This window comes from Rutidosis leptorrhynchoides, chromosome 8 (assembly GCF_046630445.1).
Source record: "Rutidosis leptorrhynchoides isolate AG116_Rl617_1_P2 chromosome 8, CSIRO_AGI_Rlap_v1, whole genome shotgun sequence".
NCBI classification, from domain to species: Eukaryota; Viridiplantae; Streptophyta; class Magnoliopsida; order Asterales; family Asteraceae; genus Rutidosis; species Rutidosis leptorrhynchoides.
Window position 1 is genome coordinate 28,279,341 of NC_092340.1, and position 16,113 is coordinate 28,295,453.

Here is a 16,113-nt window from a genome sequence, read left to right on the forward strand (position 1 = left end):
AGTAGGCTTATAACTAATTTTGACCTAAGCCTATACAATCCTTAAATATGAGAGAGTAGTAATGGAAGAGAGAGAGAGTATATTTCTTATATGTAAGAAAAAATGGTGTATATGTGTGTTCATTATCCACATATATATAGTACAAATTTTACTATCCATATTTGACTAATTACCATCCATATTTTACTACTAAATTTACAACACTCCCCCTTGGATGGTAATTTTTTTTTAAAGAGCAATTAATACTGACTCGTTAAAAACCTTGCTAAAGAAAACCCAGTGGGATAAAACTTTAGCTAAGGGAAAAAGAGTGCAGCATAGAGTTGACTCCCCCTCAAGTAGACAACGCTGAGTCGTCACATCTTTTGAACTTGCCTCATGCCAATATTGTGAATGTATGTTTTGAAAAACAGCGATTGACAGTGCTTTGGTATAAAGATCAACAGAGTTGTTGATTGAACGTATCTCATTTTAATCTGATTGTCTTTTACGAGATCTTGAGTATATGAGAAGAATATGAGGTTTTCATCTGAAACTGTATCATCTAAATCTTTTATGTACAAGTTTGGTCCACGTGATTTGTCTACAGTCTCCTTCATGGTTTGTTCAAACTGTTGTTTCAATTCCTATTCCCTTTCAGTGTTTTTCTGAGCCTTACTAATATACCATTCTTTTCCATCAAACTTATGACCGTTGAGACTTTTATAACTTTAGCGCCTCGTCAGCATTTATGTTTTGTTCTGTCATTTTTTGATACTCTTCTTTCATTTGTACTATGTAAGCTGTATTATCTTCATAGATAGTTGTTAGGCTTTTATAGCGTTCTAGTCCACAAGAATCAATAATGATTTGTATCATTGATCTTAACTAAAATCATTCCCGAGTAGCTTCATGTAATGCAATCACTTCGGCATGATTTGATGATGTTGCAACAAGTGTTTGTTTTGAGAACGTCATGATATTGCGGTGCCTCCATTTAGGAATACATATCCAGTTTGAGATTTAGATTTATGTAGATCGGATAAATAATCTGCATCTGTATAACCAAACAAATCTTGTTTCGAGTTGTTAGAATAAAATAATTATAAATCAGTAGTTCCCTGAAGGTATCAAACTATTTGTTTGATCCCATTCCAATGTCTTTTGGTAGGGGCTGAGCTGAACCTTGTCAACAAATTAACTGCAAAAGAAATGTCAGATCTTGTATAATCTATAAGATACATAAGAACCTCAATTGCACTAAAATATAGAACTTCCGATCTGTTAAAATTTTCATGATCTTCGCAGGGATGAAATAGATCAGTGTCAATATTGAGTGATCTAACAACAATGAGTTTGTCTTTAAAAAAAATGTTTTAAAATCTTTTCGGTATAAGTTGTTTGATGTACAAGTAAACCATTAGGCATATGCTCAATTTGCAATCCAAGGTAATACTTGGTTTTTTCAAGATCTTTCATTTCAAAATAATTCTTTAGAAGTTGAATGATTTCATAGATCTCTTTATTTGTTCATATGATGTTAAGAACATTGACATAAACAACTACGATCTCATATCCGAACATTGTTTTTATAAAACATACGTGCAAAATAAGTTTATATTTATACCCTTTTTTTATCAAGTAGTCATTTAATCGGTTATACCACATACGTCCCGTTTGTATAAACCCACTTAGAAATCTTTGTGATTTAATGGAATATATTCCCTTGGATTTTACATTAGATGCTTATGATACCTTAACCCTTTAGGTATATTCATATATATCACTATTAAGTGATCCATACAGATAAGTAGTAACAACATTCATGAGATGCATTTAAATAACTACCAGGTTGATTAAGTATCTAATAAGTAATTGTATCCATTACAGGAGGATAATTTTTCCTCCTAATTCATTTCTGGTCTTTGTGGGAAATATTGAGTTACAAGTCTAGTTTTGCCTTGTAACTTCATTTGCACATTTCTTTTCGGATAAAAATTCATTTGTATCTCATACGTTTCACATCTTTAAAAGTGATAACGATTGATCCGAAAACTTTTCTTTTATCGAGCGATTCTAATTCAGCTCTTATTGCTCCTTTCCATTGAGCTCAATCATGTCCATTTTGTATATTCAATGACAGATTTTAGTTCCAGATCATCATCTTTATTCATGATGTCATTGTAACATTATATGAAAATATCTCATTGAGATTTTAGTTTCATTTCGGTTCCATAATATTGCATAATTTATCGCAATTTTAGTATTTACATTTATCAATATTCTCTGCAGAAGTAATATTGATTTGTGGTTCTTCTTGAACACTTTCTCTTACCTCATTATCAGCTGATTTTCTTTTTCGAGGATTTTTATCTTCGGAACCAATTGATCTTCCACGTTTGATGCGTGGCAAAGACTCAACAGTGACATTATTGCCAGCTTTTGGAATTTCAGTTCGAGCTGGAGCATTTATCGCTGGTATATATGATTTAGTCACTTTTTTATATCTGTAAATGCATAAAGTAATTAATTTGCAAGTTCTTGCATATGCATTATTTTTGAACTTTCGTTTCACATTCTTTTGTGCGAGTTCAATATACCTTAATTGATGTTCGCATCATGAAGCATCATTTTATTTTTTATTTTTATTTCTCCCCCTAATTTAGGGAACAATATTTTATTAAAATGACAATCAGTAAAACGTGCTGTAAAAACATTACCCATCATGGGTTCAATATATCTTATGATTGGAGATGTTTTATATCCAAAATATATTATCATCTTTCTTTGAAGAACCATTTTATTGTGTTGTGGTGATACAATTGGAACATACACTGCACAACCAATGTTTTAAGGTAGAAAATATTTGGCTCTTGGCCAAAATCAAGTATTAAGTGAAAATATTTACGACTTCCACATGGTATAATGCGAATTAATGTCGCAGCATGTAAATTTACATGTCCACATATAAATATTGAGAGATTTGTACTCATTATCAATTGTCTAGTTATTAGCTGTAAGCGTTTATCTATTGATTCAGCTAAACCAATTTTGTGTATGCACATGAGCAACTGGATGTTCAACAACAATCCCTGTAGATATATAATGATCATTAAATGCTTGAGATGTTAACTCACCAGCATTATCAAGTTTCATCCTTTTAATGGTGTAATCAGAATAATGTGTTCTCAATTTAATAATTTGTGCAAGAAACTTTGCAAATGCCATATTACGGCTTGATAACATACAAATATGAGACCATCCGCTAGATGCGTCTATTAGAACCATGAAATATCAAAATGGTTCACATGATGGATGAATTGGTTCATATATCTTACCTTGAATTCTTTCAAGAAACATTTGTGATTCTTTTTCACAATATACTTTTCATTAATCACCATATGTGCTTTTCATTAATCACCATATGTGGTTTTTTTTTTTTTTTTTTTTATAAATCACCATATGTGTTTTTTTTTTTATCATATATCCTTTTCACCATATACGCTTTTAATCATATGCGCTGTGTTTTTCACCATATGCGCTTTTAATCATATGCGATTTTCATCATATGCGTTGTGCTTTTCATCATATTCGCTTTTTATCATATGCGCTTATCATATGCGATGCGCTTTTTATCATATGCGCTTTTTTATGTGAATAGTAAATTAATTAATTTCGTTTTACTATTCATATAAATTAATTTATATTTACTATTTTGTTAATTGAGTAATATATATATACATCATATACTTGTGACTCCGAAGGCTCAAATGAATTTGACCATATAGTTATACGTTGTACCTTGCACATTAATTTTCAGTAGAAGCTTTAGATGCATATTATTTTCAGTAGAAGCTTTAGATGCACTTTTTTTTTTAATCACCAAATACCACAAACACTTTGTTTGCGTTTGTTCATAGTCATCAATGAAAACTATTTTCTTTAATTTTATTTTATACAATAAAATTAACGCATCATTATTCTTTTCAAAAACAATAATCTATTGTTATTGTTCACTTGTGCCATGTTTAACAACAAAAGTCAACAACCTCTGTCTTGTTTGTTGTGGCAACCAAAAACAACCTTTGCTTTTGTTACCGAGAATCCAAGACCAAAAAAAATTAATTTTTAATTAATCTTTTATCAAAACCATAAATGATTTTATTAATCTACGTTGATATGGCCATAAAGAATTAACAGCTGACCTACTTTTGTAAGTGTATTTCGGCTATCATCCCGAAAACGCACAACGACCTTTTTTTTTTTTTTTATGAACTATTTGTTTCATATCTAGCTTAGGCAATTATTGTGAACATTTAGTCCCTATAAGAGCATTTATTTTTTAGATTTTTAGTTGATTTGTACTTGTCACAATTAGGGATAGCACCCGCGGGTCGTGGATGCGGATCCATTGGATCCATCACCCGTACCCGCGGATTTTTTTTAAGAGACATCCAATTGAACCCTTGTTCGTTGAAACAATTTGACTATATTTTTACTCCCCATTATTAAACGGGCCATTTTGATGCACACTCTTAAAAAAAAAATTTGTTTTTTAAGTTTTATTATTCAACTTCCTTTTTTCAACGGTCACGTTTTTAACAAAACATTTGACAAGTTTGGAACAAAGTTTTTTATTGATTATCATCAAAAGTTTTCTATTGTCACTCTACTGGATGAAATTATGGCATACAATCAAAATTGCAGCAACACTACATAAGAACAAAAAGGTTGTTTTTAATTAACACATGTATATGTGTTAAACTCGGAATAATAATAACTTATTTTAGAAAATTAACATAAGACATGTTGAAACATTTTTGTCACATTTAGCTCATCAAGTCTAATACTTATCATTGATAGATTTTATCACGTCTAGGAGATGTTTACTTTTTTCTTGTATTAAGTCCTACTTTCATTTACCTTTGTTTGGAAAAAAGTTTTTTTTTTACTTTGCTTTCCCCCTTTCTGTAAAACTCATTTAAACACTTTCTTTGTTTTTTTTTTTTTAAAAACTTCCTTTTTTTTACGTTACCCGTAAATTATAAATATAAAAAAAAAAACTTTTTGTTTAAATTTTTTTCTAGTTTTTAAAAGGCCACTTGACCAATTTTTTAATTCTTTCACAACACCTGATATCGTGATCGTGACCTTTCACCAAAGCAAGAGATATTCTTGATAAACTAAACACGGACTCGTGTTTGAAATTGTCGGCCACAAAAAAATTCATTTGATAAAAGTATATATTTTTTTTTAGTTATAGAAGGAGACCACTTCATTTTCAATACTTCATTTTTGACAAAAAAAAAACTATTCCATTTTACCATCCCTTTTTTTTCTTACTTTAACTTTTAAGATATATTTTAATAAAAATACAAACTACTTTTCTTATTTTAACTTTTAAGATTTACTTTTAATAAAAATACAAACTACTTTTTGTATTTTAACTTTTAAGATTTACTTTTAATAAAAGTACAAACTACTTTTTCTTATTTTAACTTTTAAGATTTACTTTTAATAAAAATACAAACTATTTTTTTATTTTAACTTTTAAAATTATAAATTTAAGAATAAACATTAGTATGCATGAAATAAATAATGATTAATTGCATAAGTAATCATAAATGTTAGATAACATATAAAGACCCCGTCGTATTCGTATTGATCGGAATTAATCTCGACCCATGGTACCGTGTTGTCAAATGACGTGTTGCGTACATAAAGTACCGTGTTGTCAAATGACATGTTGCGTACAATCATGAGGTCTTATTAACATAAATATAAATGTTAGTGAAGTTAATAAGAGTTAGATTACAGAAAATATAATTCAGGCGGTATAACCGGCCATATATAACTTAAATAACATAAATATAAATGTTAGTGAAGTTAATAAGAGTTAGATTACAGAAAATATAATTCAGGCGGTATAACCGGCCATATATAACTTAAATAACATAAATATAAATGTTAGTGAAGTTAATAAAAGTTAGTAAACATAAATGATATTTAGGCGACAATGTCGACCATATATAATTTAGGTGGCAGAGCCAACCATATAATAAGAACAATACAAATGCACTAAGAACTTAATAAAAATTAGTAGTTCAAAATTTTAGTAGTCCAAAATTTGATATGTCCGAGTCTGAAAAACCTTAATAATTTCATACCTTGATTAGTGACTCGTGATCGTTTGAGATATCCTTTGATTACACTAAGCTCTTCGTGCTGATAACGTGTTATAATTCAGTAGGCTTATAACTAATTTTGACCTAAGCCTATACAATCCTTAAATATGAGAGAGTAGTAATGGAAGAGAGAGAGAGAGTATATTTCTTATATGTAAGAAAAAATGGTGTATATGTGTGTTCATTATCCACATATATATAGTACAAATTTTACTATCCATATTTGACTAATTACCATCCATATTTTACTACTAAATTTACAACATTAATATATTTTTAATTTTCAATTTTAACCTCACATTTATTTTTTGAAATTAAAAACAAGATATCATTGTTACCTACATATGTTCATTTATTATTTGTTTATTATTTAAATAATATTTCAAAAATATCTAAATAAGTTTAGAAATGGAAAATAAAATACAATAAAATCTTTCTCTTTTTCCCTTCTTTGTTCCTGTCCTGTATGTGCTGCTACAACTATTTAATCCTATACATATAGATTCATCAGTTTTTTCAAGCTTTCTCTCTTCCCAACCATGGCTATCTCCTGATTTTATTTTTATTCTTTATTATTATTTATTATTACTATTATATTTATATTACAGAAACACAAAAATAAAGAGATTATTATTAAGAGTGCTTTCAAGCATTCATGGTCTCACCATCTTCACCAATTCATTACATGAAAAACAATTTCTCGAATCTTTTTTTCACCAAAAATGGCAACTTTACAAGAACCCCATCTCGATTTGGAATCCGGAGGTGACGGCGGACTTCATACCCACCGTCAATCAACCGCCACTACCTGCGGTGACGGCAGTTCACGGTCATCTGACACCAGTGAAATTAGTACTATAGCTACCACCGAGATTGTTGGGATTGATGACGTGGACAAAAGGAGGGAATCCACCGTGTCTGATTTTTCAGTGGTGGATCTGGAAAGTGGTGGTGGAATCCATGGCGGTGATGGTGATGAAGGTAGTAAACTACATTTATCTAAAATTGAAAGAGATTGTAGAATTTGTCATTTGAGTCTGGATTTTACTAATAATCAAGATTTTGAGAATGGAAATGGGATTCCAATTGAATTAGGTTGTTCTTGTAAAGATGATTTAGCTGCTGCTCATAAACATTGTGCTGAAGCTTGGTTCAAGATTAAGGGCAATAAGTAAGTACCCACCTAACTGTTCATCAAGATTCAATTTTTATCAGTTTAATTTCATACCCAGTTTCAATTTTTTATGTTTTATGATCAAAACTTGTGTTTTATGTGAGTGAAGTACAAAAAATTATCTAAAATTCCATTTTTACCACTTCATTTACATACCCATTTGCATTTTTCCACATGTCATGATCAAAACATGAACTGTTCAGTGAAATTAATTAGTACTGCTATAAAATTTATCTCTAGATTTAATTTTGTTGACTAGTCAAGATTCATATGCTTCTAGTATATTTTCTTGCGTGTCTTGCTGGTTGCATTGTTGCCATTTTAAGGCTCTTGATTGTGGGATTAAGTTGACCTTTCTTGACCAAAAACTTGACTTCTAAATAACCCTAATATTCATTTTAGTTACTGAGGTCATTGAGGTAATATTTATAATTTATAATTATAATTATGAACTACTGTAAGTAATTATAAATAGTCTGCACCCAAAAGAGAAGTTCAGGTACAATGTAGGAAGCAACAGTAACAAAATTAGGTGAAAAATGTATAAAATGAAACTTGAATACTTGAGATATGGAGTCAACACTTTAGGCAATGAAAGGAGGGAATAATGCAGGAAATAAAGTCGATAAAGGCCGATTATATGAAATGAAAAGATTCTAATTGTTAAAAAAGAAGTTGGCAACCAATAATCCTATGTGTGTTGTTAAGTATGGAAAACTTTGAATCTGTTTATTCATCTTTTAATCGTGTCGGAATTTGCTTCTTTTTCCTTTTCATTTTGCTTTCTCTTTTGTTATCTACAAGTGGCCTTTTGAGTCAATTCGACATAAGCACTTTTTAAAGCTCAAACGCTCTATTGTATTACACTTGTTCATATGATACGACACATGATTCTTGTATTTTATCCTTAAATACAACATGATATCTTGTGTTGGGATCCCAGTTTCATGGACAAAGTCACCTACGTCGATCTTTTAGATAGTTGGTATAATTTCTTTTTGTCTATTTTGAAAGTTGCTTACATAATATCTTTGCATCAGGTGCTATATAGCACTAGCACATATTAAAATCTATCGTCGGTGTACGGTACACAATTTATTAGTGTTACTATAAACACAAGTGCTTATCTTTTCTTTACTTTTTATTCTTATACTTTTCCTGCTTTACATTCTTGTCACTGATTTCTTATTAAGTTAAAATAGAAGATTTGTTTAAAGCGATTGATGTGATAAAAGAACAAAAAAAAGGGCGTTAAATATCGTTTAAATCTAATCCTCTAAGTTACTTATATGAACACTTTGTAAACACGCCAAAGTCTTGTATAATTAATTTCTAAGTTACTTGTATGAATACTTTGTAACAAGATATTACCCTCATCATGTACTTGATTATCTTATACTTAACAAAATCTTAGTTTCTGTTTATTTGAGTTAAAAAATAATATACTAACTTCACTTGGTACGACCTAAACTTCAGAACATGTGAGATCTGTGGATCAATTGCACAAAATGTTGCTGGTGCAAACGATGCTGAATTAATGGAACAGTGGAACGAAGCTAATGACGCCATGTCAGCAGCTACCGCACATGGTGGGACCACAACCACCACAGCAGATGCACGAAACTTCTGGCAAGGTCATCGGTTTCTTAACTTCTTATTAGCTTGTATGGTATTTGCGTTTGTCATCTCATGGTTGTTTCATTTCAACGTCCCCTCATGAAAACAAGTAGATCGATGATTAACTATTGAATGAAAAACGTTCAATGAGCTGTCAAATGAATAGTATTTCTTATCTGCTACACGGTACTACAAGCAGGCTGTTTTTCTCTTTGTAGTGTGAAGATATTAAATGAATGTTTATTTGTTGTTGTCATTGATTGGTTAGCATAGCATTCATGTGCTTCATTAGAGCTGGTTGTATTGATTGTAACCTTGAGATGTGTATGAAATGTTGTTTCTTGTTTAGTTATGTCTTAAATGTTCTACTTTTAGACAATGCCTTATTTTGTCTAGTCATTTTTACCTAAGATTCACATTCCACTTGGGGTCTGATAAGTACTAGACAAAGAAACAAAGTTATTGTTGTACAGTATGGTCATGTTTTGTAGCACATGAGCCTATGTTATGCTTCTTTCTTTTACTAATTTGAGTGTTGATATATTTACTAATGTATTGGATCAATCTACCATAGTTATGCATCGCTAGTATGTATGCTACAAAGTAGTTATTGCATAATTGTGGTTTATTTATCAAAATCCAAGTGATTAAAAATTGAAATATTATCATCCGTATAAGATAGTTCGAGTATGACCTATGTGGCTGGAGTGTGGAGTGTGCGAGTCTTTTATCGGTTGCTTTTGTTTTGTTTTCTCTTAATACAGGTAATAATTATTCTTAGTTTTAACTTTTAAGTAGTACGGAGTACTAATTACTTTGCCCTCCGTTTCATATTAATAAACTACCCAAAAAAACACACAGGTTAAATAAATTTCATAAAAGTACTATATTTTTTGTTTACCTTTCAGCTTTACCCTTAATATTATTCTCTTTTAATATTATCCAGATACATTAAAACTTTACCTTATTATTCTTATTTATATATGGAAGTAGATTATTAATTTAACACAGTTCAAAATAAAATATTGGACTATTAATATGATATTTAGAGGAGTATTATAGTAGGTTTGAAGAAATAAAAAATATATGATAAATTCAATGATAACTTTACAAGTGAAACTATTTTTAAATTATGTAACAAATCATACTAATAAAGTAAGTGTTATAATTCAGTAGGCTTATAACTACCTTTAATGGTTATAAGAACAAAGAGAGAAAAAGAGAGAAGAAGGAGAGAAGAAATATTGATATTGATATTTCAAGAGAAATGGTGCACCTTAAATGGCTACCATACATGTCTATTTATAGTATAAAATATTACTATGCAAGAAATATAATAATAATAAAATTAACATCCAATCTAGATATTTTATAACACTCCCCCTTGGATGACAATTTTATTAGAGAATAACTAGTACTGCCTCGTTAAAAACCTTGCTAAAGAAAACCCATTGGGATAAAACTTTAGCTAAGGGAAAAAGAGTGCAGCATAGAGTTGACTCCCCCTCAAGTAGGCAACGCCTGAGTTGTTACATCTTCTGAACATGCCTCATGCCAATATTTTGAACGTGTGTTCTGAAAATAGCAGTTGGCAGTGCTTTGGTGTAAAGATCAGCAGAGTTGTTGATTGAACGTATCTCATTTTAATCTGGTTGTCTTTTACGAGATCTTGAGTATATGAGAAGAATCTGAGGTTTTCATCTGAAACTGTATCATCTAAATCTTTTATGTAGAAGTTTAGCCCCTGTGATTTGTCTACAATCTCCTTCATGGTTTGCTCAAACCCTTGTTTCAATTCATATTCCCTTGTAGTCTTTTCTGAGCCTTACCAACATACCATTCTTTTCCATCAAACTTATGACCGTTAAGACTGTCTATGGCTTTGGCGCATCGTCAGTATTTATATTTTGTTCAGTCACTTTTGATACTCTTCTTTCATTTGTATTATGCAAGCTGCATTATCTTCATATATAGTTGTTGGTGAAGATAGTTGTTAGTCTTTTATAGCGTTCTAGTCCACAAGAATCAATAATGATTTGTGTCATTGATCTCAACCAAACACATTTTCGAGTAGTTTCATATAATGCAATCACTTCGTCATGATCTGATTATGTTGCAACAAGTGTTTGTTTTAAGAACGCCATGATTTTTGTGGTACCTCCATTTAGGAATACATATCGAGTTTGAGATTTATCTTTATGAGGATTTGATGAATGACCTGCATATACATAATCAACCAAATCTTGTTTTGAAACGTTAGAATAAAATAATTTTAAATTAGCAGTTTCTCAAGGGTATCAAAATATGTGTTTATCCCATTCCAATGTCTTTTTGTAAGGGCTGAGTTGAACCTTGTCAACAAATTAACTGCAAAAAAATGTCAGGTCTTGTACAATTTGTAAGATACATAACAGTCCCAATTGCACTAATATATGGAACTTCTGATCCGTTAATATCTTCATGATCTTCACGGGGATGAAATGGATCAGTGTCAATATTGAGTGATCTAACAACCAATTGGCTTTATCTTTAAAAAAAATGTTTTAAAATCTTTTCAGTATAAGTTGTTTGATGTACAAGTAGACCATTAGGCATATGCTCAATTTGCAATCCAAGGCAATACTTGGTTTTTTCAAGATTTTTTATTTCAAAATAATTCTTTAGAAGTTGAATGATTTCATAGATCTCTTTATTTGTTCATATGATGTTAAGAACATTGACATAAACAACTACGATCTCATATCCGAACATTGTTTTTATAAAACATACGTGCAAAATAAGTTTATATTTATACCCTTTTTTTTTATCAAGTAGTCATTTAATCGGTTATACCACATACGTCCCGTTTGTATAAACCCACTTAGAAATCTTTGTGATTTAATGGAATATATTCCCTTGGGTTTTACATTAGATGCTTATGATACCTTAACCCTTTAGGTATATTCATATATATCACTATTAAGCGATCCATACAGATAAGTAGTAACAACATTCATGAGATGCATTTAAATAACTACCAGGTTGATTAAGTATCTAATAAGTAATTGTATCCATTACAGGAGGATAATTTTTCCTCCTAATTCATTTCTGGTCTTTGTGGGAAATATTGAGTTACAAGTCTAGTTTTGCCTTGTAACTTCATTTGCATATTTCTTTTCGGATAAAAATTCATTTGTATCCCATACGTTTCACATCTTTAAAAGTGATAACGATTGATCCGAAAACTTTTCTTTTATCGAGCGATTCTAATTCAGCTCTTATTGCTCCTTTCCATTGAGCTCAATCATGTCCATTTTGTATATTCAATGACAGATTTTAGTTCCAGATCATCATCTTTATTCATGATGTCATTGTAACATTATATGAAAATATCTCATAGAGATTTTAGTTTCATTTCAGTTCCATAATATTGCATAATTTATCGCAATTTTAGTATTTACATTTATCAATATCCTCTGCAGAAGGAATATTGATTTGTGGTTCTTCTTGAACACTTTCTCTTACCTCATTATCAGCTGATTTTCTTTTTCGAGGATTTTTATCTTCGGAACCAATTGATCTTCCACGTTTGATGCGTGGCAAAGACTCAACAGTGACATTATTGCCAGCTTTTGGAATTTCAGTTCGAGCTGGAGCATTTATCGCTGGTATATATGATTTAGTCACTTTTTTATATCTGTAAATGCATAAAGTAATTAATTTGCAAGTTCTTGCATATGCATTATTTTTGAACTTTCGTTTCACATTCTTTTGTGCGAGTTCAATATACCTTAATTGATGTTCGCATCATGAAGCATCATTTTATTTTTTATTTTTATTTCTCCCCCTAATCTAGGGAACAATGTTTTATTAAAAATGACAATCAGCAAAACGTGCTGTAAAAACATTACCCATCATGGGTTCAATATATCTTATGATTGAAGATGTTTTATATCCAAAATATATTATCATCTTTCTTTGAAGAACCATTTTATTGTGTTGTGGTGATACAATTGGAACATACACTGCACAACCAATGTTTTAAGGTGGAAAATATTTGGCTCTTGGCCAAAATCAAGTATTAAGTGAAAATATTTACGACTTCCACATGGTATAAAGCGAATTAATGTCGCAGCATGTAAATTTACATGTCCACATATAAATATTGAGAGATTTGCACTCATTATCAATTGTCTAGTTATTAGCTGTAAGCGTTTATCTATTGATTCAGCTAAACCAATTTTGTGTATGCACATGAGCAACTGGATGTTCAACAACAATCCCTGTAGATATATAATGATTATTAAATGCTTGAGATGTTAACTCACCAGCATTATCAAGTCTCATCCTTTTAATGGTGTAATCAGAATAATGTGTTCTCAATTTAATAATTTGTGCAAGAAACTTTGCAAATGCCATATTACGGCTTGATAACATACAAATATGAGACCATCCGCTAGATGCGTCTATTAGAACCATGAAATATCAAAATGGTTCACATGATGGATGAATTGGTTCATATATCTTACCTTGAATTCTTTCAAGAAACATTTGTGATTCTTTTTCACAATATACTTTTCATTAATCACCATATGTGCTTTCCATTAATCACCATATGTGTTTTTTTTTTATTTATAAATCACCATATGTGTTTTTTTTATCATATATCCTTTTCACCATATACGCTTTTAATCATATGCGCTGTGTTTTTCACCATATGCGCTTTTAATCATATGCGATTTTCATCATATGCGTTGTGCTTTTCATCATATTCGCTTTTTATCATATGCGCTTATCATATGCGATGCGCTTTTTATCATATGCGCTTTTTTATGTGAATAGTAAATTAATTAATTTCGTTTTACTATTCATATGAATTAATTTAGATTTACTATTTTGTTAATTGAGTAATATATATATACATCATATACTTGTGACTCCGAAGGCTCAAATGAATTTTACCATATAGTTATACGTTGTACCTTGCACATTAATTTTCAGTAGAAGCTTTAGATGCATATTATTTTCAGTAGAAGCTTTAGATGCACTTTTTTTTTTTTTTAATCACCAAATACCACAAACACTTTGTTTGCGTTTGTTCATAGTCATCAATGAAAACCATTTTCTTTAATTTTATTTTATACAATAAAATTAACGCATCATTATTCTTTTCAAAAACAATAATCTATTGTTATTGTTCACTTGTGCCATGTTTAACAACAAAAGTCAACAACCTCTGTCTTGTTTGTTGTGGCAACCAAAAACAACCTTTGCTTTTGTTACCGAGAATCCAAGACCAAAAAAAATTAATTTTTAATTAATCTTTTATCAAAACCATAAATGATTTTATTGATCTACGTTGATATGGCCATAAAGAATTGACGGCTGACCTACTTTTGTAAGTGTATTTCGGCTATCATCCCGAAAACGCACAACGACCTTTTTTTTTTTTATGAACTATTTGTTTCATATCTAGCTTAGGCAATTATTGTGAACATTTGGTCCCTATAAGAGCATTTATTTTTTAGACTTTTAGTTGATTTGTACTTGTCACAATTAGAGATAGCACCCGCGGGTCGTGGATGCGGATCCATTGGATCCATCACCCGTACCCGCGGATTTTTTTTAAGAGACATCCAATTGAACCCTTGTTCGTTGAAACAATTTGACTATATTTTTACTCCCCATTATTAAACGGGCCATTTTGATGCACACTCTTAAAAAAATAATTTGTTTTTTAAGTTTTATTATTCAACCTCCTTTTTTCAACGGTCACGTTTTTAACAAAACATTTGACAAGTTTGGAAAAAAGTTTTTTTATTGATTATCATCAAAAGTTTTCTATTGTCACTCTACTGGATGGAATTATGGCATACAACCAAAATTGCAACCCAACACTACATAAGAACAAAAAGGTTGTTTTTAATTAACATATGTATATGTGTTAAACTCGAAATAATAATAACTTATTTTAGAAAATTAACATAAGACATGTTGAAACATTTTTGTCACATTTAACTCATCAAGTCTAATACTTATCATTGATAGATTTTATCACGTCTAGGAGATGTTTACTTTTTTCTTGTATTAAGTCATACTTTCATTTACCTTTGTTTGGAAAAAAGTTTTTTTTTTTACTTTGCTTTCCCCCTTTCTGTAAAACTCATTTAAACACTTTCTTTGTTTTTTTTTTTAAAAAAAAACTTCCTTTTTTTTACGTTACCCGTAAATTATAAATATATAAAAAAAAACTTTTTGTTTAAATTTTTTTTCTAGTTTTTAAAAGGCCACTTGACCAATTTTTTAATTCTTTCACAACACCTGATATCGTGATCGTGACCTTTCACCAAAGCAAGAGATATTCTTGATAAACTAAACACGGACTCGTGTTTGAAATTGTCGGTCACAAAAAAATTCATTTGATAAAAGTATATATATTTTTTTTTAGTTATAGAAGGAGACCACTTCATTTTCAATACTTCATTTTTGACAAAAAAAAACTATTCCATTTTACCATCCCCCTTTTTTTTTTTTTTTCTTACTTTAACTTTTAAGATATACTTTTAATAAAAATACAAACTACTTTTTCTTATTTTAACTTTTAAGATTTACTTTTAATAAAAATACAAACTACTTTTTGTATTTTAACTTTTAAGATTTACTTTTAATAAAAGTACAAACTACTTTTTCTTATTTTAACTTTTAAGATTTACTTTTAATAAAAATATAAACTATTTTTTTATTTTAACTTTTAAAATTATAAATTTAAGAATAAACATTAGTATGCATGAAATAAATAATGATTAATTGCATAAGTAATCATAAATGTTAGATAACATATAAAGACCCCGTCGTATTCGTATTGATCGGAATTAATCTCGACCCATGGTACCATGTTGTCAAATGACGTGTTGCGTACATAAAGTACCGTGTTGTCAAATGACGTGTTGCGTACAATCATGAGGTCTTATTAACATAAATATAAATGTTAGTGAAGTTAATAAGAGTTAGATTACAGAAAATATAATTCAGGCGGTATAACCGACCATATATAACTTAAATAACATAAATATAAATGTTAGTGAAGTTAGTAAAAGTTAGATTACAGAAATATAATTCAGGTGGCATAACCGACCATATATAACTTAAATAACATAAATATAAATGTTAGTAGTCCAA

The 16,113-nt window shown here is 29.9% G+C and overlaps 1 protein-coding gene across 1 annotated transcript; it reads left to right on the forward strand.

Annotated features, from left to right (window-relative positions):
• Window positions 1-6,750: 6,750 nt before the first annotated feature.
• On the forward strand, window positions 6,751-9,401 carry LOC139862796 (uncharacterized). Its single transcript, XM_071851426.1, has 2 exons — window positions 6,751-7,335; window positions 8,815-9,401. The coding sequence occupies exons 1-2, from the start codon at window positions 6,887-6,889 to the stop codon at window positions 9,056-9,058; spliced, it is 693 nt and encodes a 230-aa protein (XP_071707527.1). The 5' UTR covers window positions 6,751-6,886; the 3' UTR covers window positions 9,059-9,401.
• Window positions 9,402-16,113: the final 6,712 nt, after the last annotated feature.